Source organism: Artibeus jamaicensis, unplaced genomic scaffold, assembly GCF_021234435.1.
Source record: "Artibeus jamaicensis isolate MK-2021 breed Jamaican fruit bat unplaced genomic scaffold, CSHL_Jam_final scaffold_660, whole genome shotgun sequence".
Taxonomy (NCBI): Eukaryota; Metazoa; Chordata; class Mammalia; order Chiroptera; family Phyllostomidae; genus Artibeus; species Artibeus jamaicensis.
The window spans coordinates 10000001-10021617 of record NW_026522052.1 but is presented as its reverse complement, the minus strand read 5'-3'; the positions used below and the strand labels follow the sequence as shown (position 1 = coordinate 10021617).

Genomic DNA, 21617 nt, shown 5'->3' with positions numbered 1-21617 from the left:
GCGCCATTCTCTTTTACTATAAAACCGTACCCACCAAATAAAACCTGCCAAGAGTACAGCGTTTAAAATATGTACAATGTCCAACACACTATTACAACTTCAAGGAAAATAAAACATACTTTTCAATATGATACAAAAACATGCATCTCATCAACACTGCTTTGACAGAGAACAACGCAGGTGAAACCCAATCTTGGAGTGAACCTCACAGCAGTGCTGTAGCTGGAACGAGAGTTGGGGCACAGTCCCCTGAATGGGGACGCACCGGTCCTCAGACTCACCCGACAGAAATGAAACCGGGAAGAAATGTTCTAAAAAACCACGTCAAAAGGTTTAAAACACTGCAATTTAACTGACACCCTGCATGCCACCGTATGGTCACCCGTCGCCAGACTACCGGTGCGTAAAGGGAAAAAGGAGATAGTGAAATGATGCAACAGAAACGGGGAAGTTTAATGTAAAAACAAAGAGTCACAGAGAACTCCAAGGCAAAAGGGAACATGAAGAGGCCTGCCCAACTACAGTATCACTAAGCCAAGTGAAGATCAGGTTCGGGTGGGGGTCGGGGTGTAGGCGCTTCAAAGAGAGAGATGGAACTCTGGGAAGACAAAGAGCAGCGAGCAGAGACGCCCACGCGCCCAGGGGCCGCCTCCCTCCGGTGCGGAGTTGGAGCATCAGAGGAGTCTCGCAGCAGGGGCTGGCGGAGCGTGCAGAGCTGGCCTGGCTCCACTCAAAGAGGGAGCCACATGCTTTTGGAGAGCAGCATGGAAAAATGGAAGGAGCTCAGATTTCGGCTCCATGTCTGCTGGGTTCAAATCCAGGCTCTGCAGCTCACTGTGAGACTCGAGGACTTCAACACCTACTCTGTGGGCTTGTTAAATAGCTGTAACAAGCTCTGAGCCTGCTGCCTGGGACACAGCAGTCACCGCGCCCATGTTAGTGCCGTCTCCCCCAGGGCCCCACGGCCCTCGACTCCCCAGTGAAGTGACACCAGGCAGGGCTAGTTCCGGGGACTGTGTAGGGTGTGGAAGTCCAGAACAACTCGTGGTTAGGGGGAACTCATAACTCCTAAACATGAAGGCAACTATATATATATATATTTATATTTATACTTATATATCTCAATATATAAAGGCATTTTTTATAAATAAAATATAATAAAAGGGATAACACTTAAAACAGCGTTACTGACAATATAAATAAAGCAGTCCACAGTGAGACTGCCCCAAAGGTAGAGTCGTTTTCTCTGCCTGGTGGACAGATTCCACGTTCAAACTCATCTTTACAAGCAGTTTAGGACTCAGGCTCACACTGACACACCTGTTTCCTGAATTAGAATGACGGCGACCAGAGTTCACGCCCCGGTTTTCTAGGACTTGCTTCGTGACCACAATCTGGGGCATGCTTCATGTTCTGGGTCCTAAGACTTCGTCCTTTGCTAGTCACAGAAGTCAGGGATGAAGCCACCCCCACTCCAGAGCTAACTGCATCTACGCAGCATGAAGAAATCCCGCACAGCACAGGCACGGACCCCCGGGACGGAGAACTTGACCCTAGGACGCCCCTAATCCCTGCCCGCGAAACCGCACTCTCGCATTCTACCGGAAGGAGTTCTTGCAGAGGGACTCAGCTTCAACAGCACATTCCGCTAACAGTTCTATCTATAAAATATATAAACGTATGTAAGGGAATACTGATGCACTTATATAGAAAGTTGAGTAACATAGTATTCTAGTCTACTTCACTGTCATTTCTGGGAAACTGTAAAATTTTTTCATTTATGCTGAAACTGCTGACTCAGAAGAGAATCATTTTCAGTTTCTTTCCCCAAAGGGACACACCGCCCAAAAAGGAGCAATGATCCATTAAAGCTGGGCTCCAGCTATTCAACACACAGTGTTTTTGTGTTTTGCGGTGTTTTTTTTTTTAGAATCCAAGAAGAAAAGCCTTCCAAAGGCAGCTGCAAATACCCTGTCACTCCGAGGCAGCGTAACTGTGACTGATGGGCTCTGCTAACCAAAGCTTGTGGTGCCTGTTTACAATGACAACCTCCTGCAAAAAAAGTCAGGGAATTTCAAACCGCAGCGTCCTGGCCCTCCAAATGAAGTCTTTTCTACCGTCAGATCCCCACATGGGAAGCTGGGCAAGGGTGGTTTTGCAGGGGCAGGGGCCCCACCAGCACAGGCCTGTGATAACCAGAGCGCTTCTGCCAGGCTGTGCTCCCTGCGAACCCTCCCCTGTCTTCTCCGAATGTAAATCCGTCTCTTCAAGGCATCAGTTTAAAGTCTTATTTCATCCCTACTCTTGGGAAGAGTTAAAAAGGGGCCCAAGGTGACCATTGTATAAACACGTGCAATGTTAAAAGCCATAGGACTTGACGGCATTCTTCTTCCCTCTGGCTTTGGTTCCCTCCCTGGGACCGCACAGCCCGGACCCCACCTCTGGCCCGCACCTCGCTGGTGCCTGGAGAACAGACGGAACCGGGGCCCACGTGGACAGTGAGTTGATTGATCTGCTGCACTTCTGTGGAAGGCACGGATAAAATCCCTAAGAGCCCTGCTGTTAGAAATGTAGGCTACAACTGTTTCAGAACGTCCTCAGAAAGCCAGGAGCACAAGACTGAAAGGCAGCTCTCCATCTGAAAACTCTGAATGGCCCGCACAGCTTGCTCCTGGCTGGACTGGCCACAGGCTGGGCTGTCACTGAGGTTCTTGGAAGACATGGAACGCTCTCGGATGATGGCAACTAGGCAAAACTATGCAAAAACTAGGTTGTTTCCTACTGTTGGGAAGGGAAAGGGAAGAACAATTTTTTTAAGGCATAAATAATATAAAAGGGCACACATTTTCAGATACATTCATATGACATTACTACTACAAAAATAAATAATGACTTTTCTCTGATTTGAATTAACGTCCTTCATGCAGTCCACCCCCAGGCCTGGTCTGTGCAGTGACTGGCTTGAAGTGGGAAGTGACTTGTCCTGTGCTGGGCTTCAGGTGTCCTGCGGCTGTTGCGGGGCCCCTGCAGGGCTGTCCAGAGGAACGCCAGGAGGAGACTGTGCTGTCTTTCCAGCACAGTCCTTTGAATCAGGAGGCAAAATAAGAGGATTCCAACTTAAAACGTTGCTCTCTGTTTCTGAATGGATGTAGCTGTCTCCTGCAAAACACAGAGATTTGGGAACATTACAAAATCATAAAGGCTGATTTTCACAAAGCAGTCGAAACACATTACTTCGAGCAGTAAAGAGGGCCATGAGTAGGAGGAGAGCCCGGTTGTGCTTACTTTGAATTTGAAGGAGACAAAAGGTACGAAAGGTTTAAAAGGAGGTTGAGCTCTCATGAAGTTATACAACTCCTCTGAGGGGTAAGGCAAACCCACGGAAAGCCCCAAAATAACCACCGTGAAGAAACAGGTCCATGACCACGAGATACATTCTTCGAGGAAGTCTATGTACGGTCTAGGTGCAAACTGAATCAGGGCCTATTTGGGTTTATTTTCTGAAGTGTGATGGGATTAACAGCCTGAGATGAAGGAGGTGAAGAATAACAACACTTCAAAATTTACCTAGTCACGTTGGATTGAAGTATCCACCTCCCCACCGCCCCGGTCTCTTGAGAAATGTGTGCGCTGATCACAGGGCAAACGCATCTGCCTCTGCTCCCTTATTTTAGCTAAGTGAAGACTGTCTAGAAACTGGGGTTTCACCTCGTTTCCCAGTACCTCTGTCGGACGCTGCTGCACCTGCTGTGGTGTCGGAGTAAACCCCACGCCTGCTGTCGGGACAGCAGGCGTGGTGAGCAGGTCCTGGCGCCGCTTCATCCTTGCTGCTCTCCTGTGACGGGCCACAGGCGGAGGCTGGTGAAGCCTGACACACAGGTGTCGTCGTGTGACTGAGGGGCTTCATTTCCAAGCCATCCTGGGGACAAGGTGCGGCCAGAGGGACCACGGAAAGTGGGTTGCTGCTGAAAGTGCCGTTCGTTTTGGTGAAACACCTACAAAGTGAAACAGGTTTGTCCAGAGGGATCAATAATTAAAAGACACTCATTTTGAACTATCATTTGCTATTTTGCATCACAGATTTTTTAACAGGGTCAGGTGCTTAAAAATAAACACTCCACTATGATCTGATATATCAAGAACTCCAAAACTACGGTTAAAGTGGAATACAACTGGAAAATACATCAAAAGGCACACCGCCTGAGAATACAACCTTACATGACGCCCTATGCCCTCATATGATGCCTCAGTCCACTGTCAAAAGTTGTCTCCTAGTTCACAGTTAGCTGGCTCCTGAGCACAGCACACAGAAGGAAAAGGCCATTAGCCACTGGAAGAAATGCGGGGAAAAAAGGGAACATGAAGTGAAGACACAGATGTCCACGTTCAGAGAAATGACCTTATAAAAACCAAGGAAAGCAAACTAATTTGAAATCAGATACGCGGTTCCCTCTCATTCTTGGAAGAAACACTACCAGGATTAGATATTTGAAATTTAGGTCTGGTTCGTTTTGCAAATTTTTTATTTCAGGAATGAACTGCTAGTATTAGCACCGAGCGTTCGCTTCAACTCTGCCATATTTTTATTTCTTGTCTTCACCCAAGATACGTGTTTTGTTTTTCTTCCCATTCTTCAGACAGCATAACTTCTACTGATCTTCCAGTTCACTGGCGCTTTCCTCTGCTGTCTCCAATCTGGGGTCACACCCATCCAGTATGTTTTCCATTCCAGTTATTGCAGTTTTCAGCTTTGGAATTTCCATTTGGTCTTCCCACTCCCCCCCCCCTCAGTTTTTATTTCTCAGCTGAAATTCCCCATATGTGAATTCACTGTGTGTTTATCTTCCTTCAAATCCTTGGACACATTTTTAATAGCAGCTTTGAAGTCATGGTCTGCTAATTGTGACATCTGAGTTACCTCTGGGTCTGTTTCTATTGACTTTTTTTCCCCTTAAGGAAGTATCTCATTTTCCTGTTTCTTCAGGTGTAATATTTTTTACTGGATTTTTTGCCTTGAATTTTCTAGTTCCTCTGCTGGCCTTGATCTCCATCTTCTGACACCTTCTGTTTGGGTTTATGACCCGGAACTGAAAAATACTCTCGGAAAAAAGCTGTAAAGGACTGTCATCCATTGTCTTTCAAGGTTAGGCTTATTCAGTTTCTGCCTGCTTCTGGTTACTGTCCAGCACTTTGATATTGTCCTTATTCATCATTATTGCCTGTAGATAATGTTCCACCATTAACAGAAACTGCAATTTCAGAAATATATTTTTTATTTCTAAGATCGGGAGTAAGGAAAAGTTCGGAGAAGTCATTGTATTTGGCTTTGAGTTGGGCATGTGGGGTAGGAAACACACGGAAGTGAGCAGCCGTGTGCCGCACGGAGACAGTGTCACGGAAGACAGCAATTCTTTGGATTCCACCCTTTAAACATGGGAGGATGTGTTTCTGGGGCACATGAGAATCAGTAAAAGGAAGTCAAGGCGACTATTACTAACAGCTCTGTTGGTGCAAGTTACTGCAAATATCAAATGTTAGGCATGAAGAAAGATCTGAACCTGAAACAGAGTGAGGTTCTGTCAGTTAAACAAGTCATTAATTTAAATAAGTCCAACTGCAATCATGTAGAGAAATACACTCACTCCACATTTAGTGGAATTCAGATACCAGTCATCTGGAATGAAAGCATTGTAGGTCAGGCATTCGTTTGTACAGAATAATTTGAGTACATTATTATCTAACAGGACTATATTTTAACATTTAATAATATAGCAAGAATACTTGTATATACTGGATTCAAATAAAACCTAAGTTTTCCATACATGTCTTTTTTAAAACATTTTTAAAACATTTTATTTATCTTTAGAGGGGAAGGGAAGGAGAGAGGGAAAGAAATATCAATGTATGGTTGCCTCTCGTGTGTCCCCGGCTGGGAACTGGCCTGCAACCCAGGCATGTACCCAGACTGGGAATTGAACCATGATCCTTTGGTTTGCAGGCCCATGCTCAATCCACTGAGCTACACCAGCCAGGGCTCCATACATGTCTTAAGCCCATAAAATAAAGGAAGCAGTGGTATGGAAGGAAGTTTGTTGGAGGCAGACCCAGAGCCCTGGGCTAGATGCAGCATGATTCCAGGAGAGTACTGCATTCCATTTGTCTTTTGTCCTACCATTTTACTCAACTCTGAGCTTTAAATTCAGAGATCTGGGGTATTGGCAAGGGTGAGCACCAGTCTACTGACGACCATTTTCGAATGTCCATGTCATCCTTCTGATACTTTACCAACAGTCTCTTCTACTATCGCAATAACCAGAGAACCTCCAACCCCTCTGTATGTACTCCATTCATGGGAATCCACAGACTAAATATGGTACTCATCCAAAATGTGGGCAGAGTCAGGGAGGGAGAAAACCTTTTTGAACTCACACTACTGCTAATGAGAATTTAAAAGATATTATCCACCTACATAAGAGCCACCTTATCTAGAAGAGGTCTTTATTCCAAAAACCTTTGCTAAATACCTTCTAAATGCTAGACACTGATCGTATGGTGGTAAATAGGTCAGAGTTCCAGGTCCCAGCCTAGGAGAGGAGATGGAGAAGTAAAACAACAGCCATAATATAACACAGTACGTATTACATGAGAAGCTATGAAGGGCACTGGGTGCCCTCAGCATGAATTACAGATGTGCGGCTTCCCACATCACCGACTAGAGAGCAGGGCATATTCTTCTATTTCAGACTCAGTTGTCTTAATCTAGGAAGTTACTCTAGCTAGCAATTATGGAATTAGAGAACAAGAAGGATTCTGATTTTTAAAAACCAGAAATCTCTCTCTGGTCAGGGGAATCTATATGGTTACTGTGATTTCCTGGAAGTAAAGCTTAAAAATTAAATTCCTAGCTTCTGTTTGACTGATTAGTTTGTATCAGAATAACTCTCCTACCAAGAACAGCTAAAAAAGGGAAATTTCATTTTAAATCTGTTGAACTCATCAAAGAGCTACCAAAACACTTGAGTGGCTGAGATTCCAGAGAGAAGGGAAATGTAACTCTGAGTTTTGGCACCATTTTCTTTCCTGAGGCATTTGCCCAATTCCGTGCAGGATGACCACTGAGAGACAAAAGCAGAAAGTGGTAGATAAGAGGCTGAGCAACATTTTTGGCAGTTTTCTGGGGCCAGAAAGGGAGAAACTGGAATCAGAGCCCCCAAAGACAGAAGGCCCGGTACACACCCAATGCTTTTAACTAGGACCCTTAAAGGGTCACAGTTGTAACGATAATGATGAAATGGGGAAGATCGAACCAGCATTTAATCACCTCAATTCCCAACTGGATTAAAGTGATCTGCCCTTTACCAAACTGCCTGCCAAAAGCAAAAGTCAATTCTTTCTGTAGGAAGAAAACATCTTCCAGAGCTCATATCAGTTTGTATACAATGTCCAGAATATAATACAAATTACCAGACAGGAACAAGAGGAAAATCTAGTGATACAGTTATTGAGTTAGGAGAATCACACTTGAAAAGAACTGCATGAATATCCTCAAGAAAACAGATGGTAAGATAAAGAATTTTAAGAGAGAACAAGAATCTGATAATAATAACTTTTAATTTCTGCACTAAAAACAGAATAACTGCAATTAAGAACTCGTTACATGGGGTTAAGAGCAAGTTGGGCACAGAGGGGCAGGGGCTTGCCTAACGAACACGAAGCAGGACACCTCCAAGTACTAAGATTGAAGCTCAGAGTCAACGGGATGGAAAATGTATTTAAAAAGCTAAGACACATGTGAAACACAGTGAAAAGCTAAAAAATATGTGTAACTAGAGTCTCCCTGAAGGAGGGAAAGGAGAATGGGACAGAACCATATGGGGAGAGATAAAGGCTGAGAATTTTATAAAACTGATAATAACTGAAGCCACAGATTCAAGAAGTTTTATGAATCCCAGAAAGAATAAATACAAAAAATTACACTTTTGAATGTGATTAATTAATCCGCTGGAAAGAAAATACAAAGTGAAAATCATCAACAACCAACAGATGATTTGTGAACAGAAATAATGGAAGCAATAAAATAATGGAACAACATTCTTTTTAGATTTTTTAAAAAATTATTTTTCAACTACAGTATAGAACAACATTCTTAAAGTACAAAAAGAAAGCAAATGCCAACCTAGAATTCCATGAACAGTAAGAAATATCCTTCAAAAAGGAAGCTAAATTAAAGAGATTTTCAGACCGAAACCTGGGAGAATTTGCCATCCTACGAACTGAGCTAGACAGAATACTAAAGAGAATTCAAGTCGAAGAAAAATGAGTGGCAGACTGAAGAAAACACAGAAAGAAGCTGCAACAAAAAAAGGTAATTCCAGGAATTCTGAATAAATGCTGAACAGCAGTAAGTGTCATTGTGGGTCTCGAATATCTGTAGGTTAAAACATATGACAAAAACAACACAAAACAATGAAGAAGAAAATGGAGGTAACCTGTTCTAAAGTATGTTATTGTCTAGGAAGTTGTAAAAGCACTAATGTGCATTGGACTCTAATGAAAGACAGAACACCCAGCACTAAGCGCGTGGTCAATTGCATAAATGTTAACTAAGCAAAAAACGTTAGAACATCAGACATTTTTATAGCCTTTTTTATCAGCAAGTACATTTACGATTAGAGAGCAGCAATTAATTACTGAAAATGCCTTCTAACAGACATGTCTATTAAAGTGAGAATGAACAACTTAACCGTTCAGATTTTCGTATTACAATACACAATAGTAAGTATCTCTGTTCTGATTCAATATGTGTTCTGATGTCTACTTTTCCCTCTGTCTGCTGCCTTCACCATTATCTGACTTGACCTTCAATCTCCCAAAGGACAGGCAGTGCCTGCCCTCAGTGTCACAGAACCAAGACAGGCACTTAACGAAAACCCCACGGTGATGCTGTAAAACAAACAAAGGGAGCTCTGGCTTCATGCCCCATTTCTCTGGAAGAATCTGGAGTGATATAAAGGTGTACAAAACCTAAAAGCAAAAGGTCTCAGGTGAGAAAGAAGCATTTCCATTTAAAAGAAGTGAATTTAATCTGTAGAAAAAACATATTTGCCGCAATTTGAAAAATCAGGGCAGTTCCCTAAAAATAAAATATTATAAACTAATAATTTGTTCATATAAATTTCACGTGAATGAATTGGCATAATGTTGACGTAAAATAACGAAGACTCACCAAATACTAAGGCACTTTAAATTCTTCTGTTTCTTTCCTTTTGGTTTCTTTTTCTGTGCTCATTTCCTCCACTGAAAGCACGGATGAGCATTTTAAATGAAGTCTCAGGGCGCTCTCCCAGGTTGAGCGCAAGGCGCCTTGTGCTAGGGACAGGGAGGGAGCATGACCTGGTTGGGGTGGACTGAGGAGTGGTTGGGGCCGAGGGTCAGCGACACTGATGCTGACCAAGTGCTGACGTGGTCACCTGGCTTCACGGCTGGGAGTGACCTAGGAGAGTGACTACAAACAAATGTGCTTGAAAAGAAATGGAAGGTGCTGAGCAAGAGAAAAGCACAATTTCCTACTACCTGTTCATTAGCTTCTATTTTTCTGATTAGTGAAAAAGAAAATCACAGATTTTTAAAATATATTTTATTGATTATGCCATTACAGTTGTTCTATTCCCCCCCTTCATTCCCCTCCACCCTGCACACCCCCTCCCCCACCCTTCCCCCCTTTAGTTTATGACCACGTGTCTCAAGTTCTTTAGATTCTATATTTCCCATGCTATTCTTGCCCCCCCTTCTATTTTCTATCTACTGTCTATGCTACTTATTTTCTGTGCCTTCTCCCCCCTTCTCCTTCTCCCACTCTCCTATTGCTAACCCTCCATGTGATCTTCATTTCTATGGTTTTTTTTTAAAGATTTTTATTTTTTCTTGGAGGGGGAGGGAGGGAGAAAGAGAGAAACACGGATCGGTTGCCTCTCGTATGCATCTCATCTGGGGATCGAACCCGCAACCCAGGCATGTATGTACCCTGACTGGCAATCAAACTGGGGACCTTTCGCTCCGCAGGAAGACACTCAACCCACGGAGCCAAGCCGGTTGGGGCACGGCAGCACTTACTCACCTTCCGACTGCGACTCTCGGGTAACAGAGTGGTGCTAATCGTGAGATTGTAATCTGAGTTAGATTGCTAAAGTAGTTATAATCCAAATTTCAACACACTAAACCAAACTAATTACAAATTTTCTACTACACCAAATCCTAACTCATAATCATCAGTAATTAACCACTTAGATAACCAAATATAAATAATTAGGCCACATTACTTTTAGTTTAGCTCAGAGGTCTACTTGCGTCATCAGAAAAATGGCTGTGACGTGGGGGTTACATGCTAAGAAACAAGTAGAGAGAAACAGTCTATAAAGCAGTCTATAATACCTGTCCAGCATATAGTTAGGTATATAGCATGTGAAATAATTTTACTGATGATGCTTTACCTAAAATTTCTGAAGCAATCAGATAATCACAAAAACATGTACCTTTGTAAACTGCAGAGACACACACCTGCAAGTAGAGACGGCATGAGGATGGCGTCTGTGCCGGCAAATATGTAAAATTCATTAAGATGCTCTTGCGATGCACGTTACACAGTTTACACACCACAGAGACTCGATCATTTCATTGGCTCAGGCTTTTCAAAGAACGTTCCAACTGCAGCTACTGTTGACTTCAGCTGGAGTGAAAGCGTTCACCGCGCTGTCTCTAGCTCAATGGAACCACTTTTTTTAATTCTAAGTTTAAAAACATCAAGTGAATAGAACTCTGTGCATCTTGCCACAGACAAAAATCGTACTGTTCTGCAAGAATTCAGGGTGTCTGGGGCCTGCTGGTCTACCAAGGTCTTATGATATTCGGGAGTCAGGCAAGTCTGCCTGACCAACCTGTAAGACAGGAAAATAACGACGACAGTGCCGTGAAGTTTTCAAAACACTCTTTAGCCAATACTCTGAATCACACAGACTAGGAAACTGATTGGAATAGTAGCAAAGGATTGAGTTTGGAAGAATATGCTGCTTTAGTATTTGACTAAACATGTTTTGGATTTTCCGGTGAAACTTGGCAGTTCCTCTAAAATATTTTCTGCAGAAGTGTTCCATTTATGATCACACAGTTGAACATTTGTTAAGCAGAAGTATATATGGAATTCCTCTGATGAGACGATCATAGGAATTTTGCATTATCTCCTCTTTCGATTATTCCTGGAGGACAAGGACTAACTGTCCACGAATTGCTTGGATGCCAGATACTCAGATTCACAAATATGTTCTTGAGACTTCAGAAGCAGTCACATCTTGGTAGTGGTCTGTTTTTATTCATCTCTCGGTAAGAGATGTCAGTGCTGGTTCCTCTTACTGCTGCGTCTGCATTTGGCTGACTTATCCTTTATCTGGGAGAGTCCATCAGTTACTATGCTCTAAGGGCACGAACTCCTCCAGGGCCAGGCCACCCGCCACTGTCCTTGTCCGCTCTTTGTTGGGGGCTGCAATGACCCCAGCCTCAGAGTGGTAACTTCCTATGGGCAGCTGGTTGGTGACAGGAAGGGACTGAGCACGTTACTGAACGTGGCATGCTCACACAGCACACACAGGCGTGATCTTACAGATAAAAGACCAAAAGCACCATCCAAACCCTGGCCCCCCGATGACAGGCCCTCACTCTCCCCATCAGGAGGAGGAGATACAGAACACCCCCAAAGGAAGGTACTGATCAGTCTACAAAACTAGACTCAGTGCTTGAATTTTGTTCCTAGGGAATCACATAGAGCACCATACGCGGAAGAGAAACCAAATCTTAGGTTTTGTCTGTCTTGACCCTTTGTTCTAAAGTAGTTAGCAATCAGGGATAGGAGAGGGACTGAACCTTAACAAATCAGCGCAAACTCAGGTGTGCCAGACAGGAAACTGTTTTCACCCTCGGCAAACTAACCGGGAAGGTCAAACCCCAGGCCTGAAAGAACTGCTACTATCATAAAATGTTTCCATTCATCTCTGCATGCCACCGTTACCTGAGTGGATCTGACATCAGTGGAAGGTTCCTCCTGGTGACAGTGCATCCCCAACCCAATGACATAGACGACACCATTTTTACACAGTGATGATGACACAGAGTCATCACTGTGTAAAAACGCGAGATCATCTGTAATAGCTGGTTTCCTAGAGCACTGTTCCCAACAGCCTACCTCTCCCCTGACTACCTATCAGCTGTGTGCAGCTGGTACTTTTTCCCCAGGTGGATTATACACATTTTTCCAAGCTGATTTTCACTTGGCTGCTTCCTGCCCAGTTCCAACCTCTCTTGGACCCTTGAAATTAATTTCTTGTTCCTTCCTGATGGGACCTCGCAGTTCATCCATCTGCAAACTCCATCAGCGTCCTCTCTGCTCTTTGCAAATTACCGGGACTGACGGTGAGCGTCCAGATTTAACGTCAATCCCTTCCCACTGAACTTGCCAAGCAACTGACAAAACCCCCTTGATCACATATCCAGAACTGCACTCTGCCTTCTGAATTAGGAGAGGAGGAAAGGGTAGAAAGCATTTGATTTATTTGATTATAATCTGTTTAACTCTTGAAATGCCCACACTGCACAAGGATTTCTCAACTAAGTCTTTAGTGTCGGGGACTGGGCACATGAAAAGAGATTAGGTATGCTTCTTCCTAGCTGCTCACAGTGAGCTATTATATATTACTCTTAAAGCCTGAAAAGGGTTCAAATGAACTGAATGGAGTGGGGAATCGACGACAAGAGGGCATGAGGCCCCAGCATCAGATGAAACTCTACTGATTGCTCCAGGGCACGTTCCCTCTTACCTGTTCTGAAATTTTCACATCAATACCCAAGCTGAGACAATAAAGGCAAGGTTTTCTCTCCAGATACTTCATTATGAAAACAGAGGGACGATAAGGGGGTTGAAGGCTGGCAATGACTTGTTTCTTGAAAGTCCACACTAAGAAACACATTTAAGCCTAAACCAAAAAAATGCAGAGAAGAGTGTTGGGGGCTGGACATAGGGCAGGTAAGGTCCATGTGGAAAAGGCTGCAGCAAGACTCCGCCAGTCCTCAGACACCTGCAGACTAGGGGCTGCCTTGGGCAAAGGCGAGTGTGATGAGGCGTGAAGGGATCTAAGAGGATGATCCCAAAGGCACGCTGAGGGGTAACAGTCTCCCCTAGCTCAGTGACTGCATCATTATTACCTGGACACCATCTGGACACTCTCGCAGCCTCCGCATCAATCAGTTGGTCCTGTGTGTTTTTTAATGCACCTCCTAAATCTCTCAAACCCATCGACCCCCCTCCACATCTACTACAGCTGCCCTAGGGCCCTACTTCTCACCTGGACTGCTGCAGCTGCCACCCCACTGGTCCCCTGAATCCTCGCTCGCCCCTCTGAACTCTATCCATGGGGTTTTATCACAATGTGGTCCTGCTCCAAACCTTTCACCGGCTCGCCATAGTTCTGTGTTATCTGATTTTACTTCCATCTCTGGCCCCTTTGCTTACCACCCTCCTGCTACATCCTCCTTTCTGAGGTTCTGTGAGGACCCTGTACCCAGGTCCCGAGATTCCGCACAGGTGGCACCTCACCTTTGCCCGGAGAGCTTCCGAACTATATCCTCTTTTGCCTAGATTTAAAATTCTTCAGAGCTCCAGAGCAAAATGCTACTTGCTTAGGAGCAGTTCTTTCCTTTCTAAGACAGTCTTTACTTTTCCTTTAAAGCACCCAGCTTTAATGCGATATTCATTTTATGATTTAGTAATGTGATTTTTCAAAAGACACGCCTCTCCACACACAAGCTCGGTGGAGCAGGGGCCGCACCTGCGCCACCCACCCCTGTATCTGTACCGCCCAGACGGGTGCTCGGCCCACTGAGAGCTTCAGAATGAACGAATCCTTTCTCCTTCTCACTCCCTTATTTTATCGCACATCCTTCCTCATCTCTCTGAAGATATATGAAGGCAGTAAACGAAAAATAATAAGAAATAGGACATATTATGAAAATGTCTAATCACTGTAAATAGTTAATAAATAAAGCAAGCAAATGCCCTAAATAATTAAATATGGAAAATACGCAGCCAAGTCCACTGTCTCGCTCCTGTCTCCCTTGGTGACTCCGCCCATCTCCAGGCGCTACCACTTCCATACAGATGCCTCCTACACAGGCATGGCAGGTCCAGCCTGCCCCTGAACCCGTGGCCAGCATTTCCACCTGTCTCCTTGGCCTGGCTATCCCAATGACACTTGAAACTCTAAATGCCCCAAACCAAATTCATCATCTTTCCTCAGTATAGCATCATATTAAGTTTCTTATTTTTATGACAACCACCATGGCAATTACCAGGTCATCCATGTTTGACACTTTCTGAGCCTTCTTTTCTAGGTCCCTATCAGTCAGTGGCCAAGCTCTAAAGATTTCGGCTCTAGAGCCACTTGTCTCTTCCCTTCTCCTTCCACTCCTTTCACAGAGGCTGAGGTCTTCATTATAGAAATGCCAGTCTCCTCCTCCGGCCCCACCTGTGTGTCCTCCCGCCATTAATTGAGCCTCGGCGCATCTCTGAGTGGGTCGCTCCCCTCCTGAGAAGTCTTGGAAAGAAGTATTATGCCACTAGCCATTTAACTCATATTCCCCTTGCCCGTTTTGATTAAAGTAAAAACCTCATATCCCTTCTGTACTTTATGTTACAGAAACAACAAGGTTTATTCCCATTCCTCAAATATAAAGCCGTGTAAGATTCAATGAGCTTCAAACTCTGAGATTTCAAGCTCACTACAGATCAGAAGCTCCCTGGAGTAGCTGGGAGGCACTCAATAAATGTGTATTAAATAAACTGCCACACCCTGACATTCAGGGTTGCTCAGCCGGTTTTCTAGTTTTGTGTCCTTCACCAGCCAAATTATCTCAGTGGTTTCCAAAGCCTGGTCCCAGGATGAGCAGCAGTGGATCACTGGGAACTCATTAGAAATGCAAATTCTCAGGCCCCGCCCTGGACCAACCGAATCAGAAACTCCAGGTGTAGAGCCTTGTGATTGTGTTTTTTTACAAGCACTCCAAGTGATCTGAGAGCGGCTCAAGTTTGAGGACCAAGTTTGAGAACCACGACTTAGACTAGTTGCTGTTGTGTAAATATGACTTCCTACCCCCATGACTCCCAATTCCTTCTTCCGAGGAACCTCTCAGACCCCCCCAATTCCAGCGCCAGCCAAGTGCTCAGTGTCTTTTTATGACCCAACGACCAAATACTCTTCTCGTGCACACACTATTTCATTGTCATTAGAAAATGCAAACTTATTCTTAGCAATAATGTTGATATTCCAAAAGTGTAAAGTGATTGACATTGAGCATATTTCTGGAGTAAATCATGTATCATCTCCCTCTCCCCATTTGAAACTCAGTACAAGTTTTTCTATTTTGGGGGCTCTTAAGAAGAGATCATTGTTTCAATTGCAAAGTTAGAAGAGTTAGAAGCTTTGAATTTAATGGTTTCAATTTTCCAGAGCTGAAGGGAGGTATTTTTTACTATTTATCTGGCCGGTTACTTAGTGTCCCGTCACACGATGGCTCCTGGGAGCCAGATGGGACCCTGGCTCACCTTCGAAGCAACTCGGGCAAGAGGGGACATGCCCCAGCAGGTGCACTCTCACGGGGGAGGAGGATTTAAGCCAGGAAGAAACAGAAATGGGTTTTTCAGGCTGAAGAGAATTCATCTTGTTTCCAAAAAAAACAAATGTAAAACTCCAAAAACATGAAATGCAGTAAGTTATGGATTTCCAAATAGAAATACAATTGAGCAATGTCTAAAAGGAAAAACCACGTAAACCCCCCCAATACAACTCACACACACTCATACACACTCATACCCAAAGGGCCATGAATGCAAGATAACAGAAGTTATTTATACGTTCTTTCCAGGATGTGGGATGCACTGTTGGTACTAGGATGACAGCTCATCACAGATGCGTGATGGGCAGCAAACCACCCAAATCCACAATCAGAGCAGGTTGCAGGCAGCTGTACATTATTACCTAGGCCAAGTTTCCATTTTCCGGAGAAGAAACAGTCCCAGATGGACTGCATACCTTGCCCAAGACCACAGACCGAAGCATCAGCAAAGCCTACACCTGCTCATTCTTAGACGGGAGGTCCTCTCATAACATCACTCTCAGGCCTGCCCGGAGCCGAGATCTGCTGGTGGCCACGGGAGCCACAGAGGAAAACAGTGTGTGTTCCGGTGACACCATTTGTTCTCATCAATCCATTTCATTACCTACTGGGTATATGAAATACCGTTACCAGCTCTCTGGCACGTCACTAACAAACTGTGAGAAAGCCTATGACAAGCTCAGGGCAAAAACATGGCTTCCAAGTCACGGTCATCTTCACATTGAGCTAGGGGCATAGAGAACTTAAAAATGTAACGAGCAAAACTCAGAACACAAAATAGAAGGATGGTTCTAACATATAGGCCCTGAGAGGGGTTAAGTGAAAGATAAAGAAAAATCTCCAGGAAGCTTTATTGCTTTCGCTTTGCAACTCTTAAAACACATGTTGAAACAATAAACTTTTAATTCCATGGCCAACAGGATCCTCTTTCCAGTTCTGGTTTTGGTAACTCCCAGATACAACACTTAACCTTATAATTCATTTTTAAAATATGGGTCAAGGGCCATTTTAATGAAATATCCAAAACCCCAGTGAGATAATTTTTAAATTGTAGAGTTTTAGAGATTGGAAAAACTTCTGAAACCACGTAAACCAATACTATCATTATATAAAAGAAAGAACTAAGATTTCTGACAGATACAACTTTAACACAACAGAAACTTTAATATTCCTTGGATTTAAGAGGCAGCACAAAAGCTTTCTGAATACTGTTACAATTTAAACACATTACCTATTTCTGGCTTGCTTGAAATATTGTTACACATTCTACTTTTAATATTTTTTGAACAGCAAATTAAAATAAAGCAAGATTTCATTGCTTAATTATTTTCAGGTTTCAAGAATTTAAAAAAATTGAATAATTGGGCAAGAAAATTTCAGTAATATAACTATGAAAAAACACTACTATGGACACAGGGGCGTTCCCCCCTAATATCCCAGCATGCCCTCATCCATAACACAGACCAGAACGCATCCCATAAAATACAGGAGAAAGTAACAGGTGAGAAAAGATAAATTTGTACAGAGAATGACTCTAATTTAAGAATTTCAAAAACATCGACCCTTTGATGGCTTAGAAACAAAGTCTTTAATATTGTCCATATTGCCAAAGAAACCAAAGCACAGAAAGTTAAAAATTGTAAAGCAGGGGCCTCCTTTATTCGGAGATTTCTATTTCTTTCTCTGGTAAAATTTGAGGAACTCCCTTTACTGAAGGGAAGAAAAATAAAGGGGGTCACGCACCTGTTCACAACAACCTGTGTGAAGACAGGCGAACATACCTGTTGTTGTTCCAACAGTTCCGACAGGCGGCGCACTCGGTGGGGTCCGTCTGCGGGACTGCTGCGTACCTGCCGCCGCCCTGGTCAGAGGGAAGCACAGGAGAAAAGAGCAGAGAGAGGGCTGAAGGCGCCATGGACCACAACCCGACTCTCCGCGACACACAGGCCATCGGCAATAAAGGGGTAACGGTGTGTCGTAACCTGCCCCCTGAGCAATGTTACGCTTCTCATGATTCGCCTATGTTCACAGAGGGCTTCTGCACACTGTTAACGCTGCACTCCAGAGGGGCAACCGCCATGTTGCCTGTGTATTTTTGTAGTGGCAGGAGGCAAAGAAACGGAGAAGGTTAGTCACTTCCCTCCAGGGTTTCAAGCCCAACGGGCCCGGCATGCACTGTATATCATAACTGCCTATTTGTCTTTGCTTTCCTAGCAGTCGTGGAAGAATTTTATGCGATGCCAGTTGGAGAAACAGAGTGGAAATGTCTGGATGATGTCATAAGTTAAACCCATCTTCATCTTCCTGTAATTACTTCGATTGGGTCTGTTCGCTTGACTATACTAAATTTTAAAACATGTTATATTTTTCCAGATGGAGTAGGTTCTCAGCCAGCAATGACTTGGAGGGAGTATTAATATTTTGGTGTAGCTTTTGGCGGAAACTGCACAGCAATTAAGAAAAATGCCCAGATTAACACATACCTCACTGTAAAACGTTCACATGACATTGCAACGGCAAGAGTTCTTACAAACTGAAGGTAATACTGGACCCACATGCGGTCAGGGCTGAAATTCTGCTCTCAGGTGAAAACCAGCAGAAGTGAATTTGATAAGGTTGGGTGGGGTGGGGGTGGGCTGTCACACTGCACCCAAATTCAGAGCAGGCCCGCAAGGTTAGGAAAAGTTCAGGCAATTGTTTTTTCCAGAATACTTTCCATTGCCGTTCATCTCAGACCAACAGCCAGAATCTAAGCAAACCAAAAACACTGCAAATTTCTCTCAACATTCTTGATCCAACTAGCAGCAGGAATTTTTAAGAAAACATTGAGAGAAAGAATATTCTTAGGCTATATTCAGCCCATGGTGGGTAAACTCGAGAGCTTCAGAAAATCAAGTTAACAGCTACAGGGTAATAAGCTTATTTGAATCATGAACCATATTAAAGTTAATTAATGGTTTTTATGATGACCATCATTTTTTAAATTTCCAGATTTCCTCCCACCCAGAAGAGTAGAGTAAGAAAACTAATGAGTTAATTTAGAGGTGATAGCCTCTAAAATTTTACACCTCATGGGTGACTATTAGTTAAATAGCAATTCATTGTTTGCAGAACCAAAGCGCCATGTTCAAACACTGGAGCAAACATCAGGCTTATTTTTTCCTTCTCATGGAAACATAATGTGCTATTCAGACTTGAATGCCCTCCCCTCCAATTTCTTGGATAATGTTAGTAGTTTGGACTAGGAATGGTGACAAAAAAGTTTAGGGGGCCTGAACATAAGCCACGTCTTTCCACACAAAATAATGAAATCATCATTCTTTTTTGGTAATGAGATGCAGTAAAGTAAATTAAGTATTTTTTATGCAACATACTAAAGCTAGGTCACACTAAAGCCATTAGATTTCTAGCTTTAAGATACATATACATATATTATTATTTTGTTCCCCAAATGTTGAATAAATCTTTATTAAAGTCGAAGATAAGAAGAAAACTAAACTTCTTCAAATTTTAGCACATTGTGGGTTATGGCAAATTTATCTGTAATCAGAACAATGACAAAAAATAACATTTGATCAACTAAAGTTATCTATTTAGTTGAAATAGAATGCGGATGTGTCTCCAAACCATGTCATAAGTCAAACTCCCTGGTGCAGAGAACCTCTTAAAACAAAATAAATTTAAAATAATGCTTCTCATTCTGTTACATTGTGCCAGCGAGTGATTCCTGAATTAGAGTGGTTTTAAAGGCTTCTCACCTCTTGTGGCAAAGATATTAATACTGTAAAATACAAAAGCCTTCCAAGCAACCACGACAGCACACGCTGGGAAAACAAACCGAAGCAACTCACAGGGTGTTAGGAGTTGGTCTGGCGGCCTGCAGATGCTGTCTGCGTGGTGTATGCAGTGATATCAAGAACTGGAATGAGTTTCCAAAACTCATTAGTTGTAGAAATCCTGGCAGTTTCATCTACATTTACAGATGTTTTGGAAAAGCAGGCAGTCCGGACAAACTGGGCCCTGCACACCCACAGCAGGAGCTGAACCGCGGAGGCTGCTCTCGCTCCGCACGCCTGCTCTCAGGGAGCTGGTGCCTCCATGGCTCCTGCCTCCTTCCCACCTGTTCATCTCAGGGTCATGATCTGCCTGACTCCTCTAGTGACGGGAGTGTTTAGACCTTGCTCTAAATAAATCGAATGTTAAGTATCTGGTTCAGGCTTCACCCAGTGGTATTTCCACTTCACTTTAAGAATAAGTTCCAGTGTGTTTGCTACATGTTCTACTTGCGGTGCTTAATAATTTAAAAATATACACCAAATTGAAGAACATATCTGTTACCAGCTAACAAAAATCTTACATTACTGTGGATCAAGGGGTTGCCAGGGACACAGACTAACCCCATTCCAGCGAACCAGCGAGGTTCCCGTATTAAAGAAGCCCAGCCTGCCCACCTGCTCTTGGGCCTCGGCACCGTGGGCCACAGGGATGGTTTCATTTAGAAGGGGTCTCTTACATTCACCAGATGATGAGGATGTTCAAAGTCCGCACGTGTCCTGGTTAGAGAGCTCGCGTGCCCAGGGTAAAGACCTCCGTTGAGGCTCCCATTCCCAATCCCAGTGACTCCGTTCGGGACCTTATGGTAGAGATGGGAGCAGCCGTTGCTGAGCCCACCGTTGCTCAGGAAGCTGCCGTGCACACTTCCGTTCATCCGCTTCGTGCCAGGCAGAGCTGCGTACTCCACCATCTGCCCGGTGATATCTGAGCCTTGGCAGAGGTACCCTGGGGGGTCGTATTCTGTTCAGAGAGAACAACAATGAAAAGACACTGAAAAGGACAATCTTGCTTAGGAACTTTTATTAATAGAACCACTAAGAAACTACAAACACACTAAAATCAAACATTCTCAAAGTGTTCAAAGGTGAAAGCCTACTTGTGAGAGATGCTTTAATAAAGTTATTGCTGTTGTCTCCTTTACTGTGTGGAGGTATCTAGGAACTATGAGCTAATTATGACCCTGTTAATGAGAGGAGAAATTAACCAGAGAGCAATTACTCAAAAGAGAATTAATAAATCGTGCAAGCTGAAACTATTGAAGTACTGGCAACACGAAGTGTTTCAACTGCCACACACTTCAAATTGATGAAATAAATGGTATAAAACAACAAAAAACTAACTATAGGCAGGATGTTTCAAATAGCAATAAATAACACTTACAAGGAAAAGGATGGAGTTGCTCATACATTGACTGACTATTCGCGGTTCCTTGGTTACTGGAGCCCCTTTGGAAGTTGGGAGGGACTGAAGCCAAAGGGCTAATTCTTCCGTTTTCTTATATTAAATCCCCTTAAACAACTGCCTCAAAATTCTGATTTCCAGAGGTGTATTTAGAAAAAGTAAAATATCCCTTAGAAAGGAGCGTCTAAGTTGTACAGGATTAGTCGTCGGAGTTTTGACAAATTCTTCCACGGTAGCGAAGTGCACCCAGACCGGACTCAGACGCCCCCCCCCTCCTCCGCTGCCCCTCCTGCCCGGATCTGCTGCTGCTGTCAGTCCGCCTGCTCACCCCCGCCCTGGTCTACACGCTGAGAGGGCAGGGGCCACGCTGACCTCATTTACCTTCATGTTGCCACTGCCGACCCTGTGCCAGGCACACGCAAGATGGGCAACGCAGACCTTCTGAATGCATGGCTGAATGGACATCGCTAGTTTAAATTTCCATTTTTCAACATATTATTAAGTCAACAGATAATGACTGTAACCAGACTGATCTTGCTCAGGCAACCAAATCATCACTTCCCTTTTAATAATTCAGCACACATTCACCCAATTAAAGCCAATGACATTAAAAACATTTAGAAAACGTCCCAGTGAAATGACCTGCAGCCCCTGCAGCCTCGCACTGC

General features: G+C 43.6%; 1 protein-coding gene across 6 annotated transcripts in view; it reads right to left on the bottom strand.

The window, feature by feature from the left end:
- Positions 1-56: 56 nt before the first annotated feature.
- CDON (cell adhesion associated, oncogene regulated) overlaps positions 57-21617 on the bottom strand; it is a 97073-nt gene continuing 75512 nt past the window's right edge. For all 6 annotated transcript variants that reach the window (XM_053659424.1, XM_037134159.2, XM_037134164.2 and 3 more), the window contains 4 exons: positions 20228-20508; positions 17496-17575; positions 3724-3995; positions 57-3159 (listed from right to left, as the gene is read on the bottom strand). In XM_053659424.1, coding sequence (XP_053515399.1) covers positions 2996-3159; positions 3724-3995; positions 17496-17575; positions 20228-20508 — 797 coding nt within the window. In that variant the 3' untranslated portion in view covers positions 57-2995. The remainder of the gene's footprint in view (positions 3160-3723; positions 3996-17495; positions 17576-20227; positions 20509-21617) is intronic.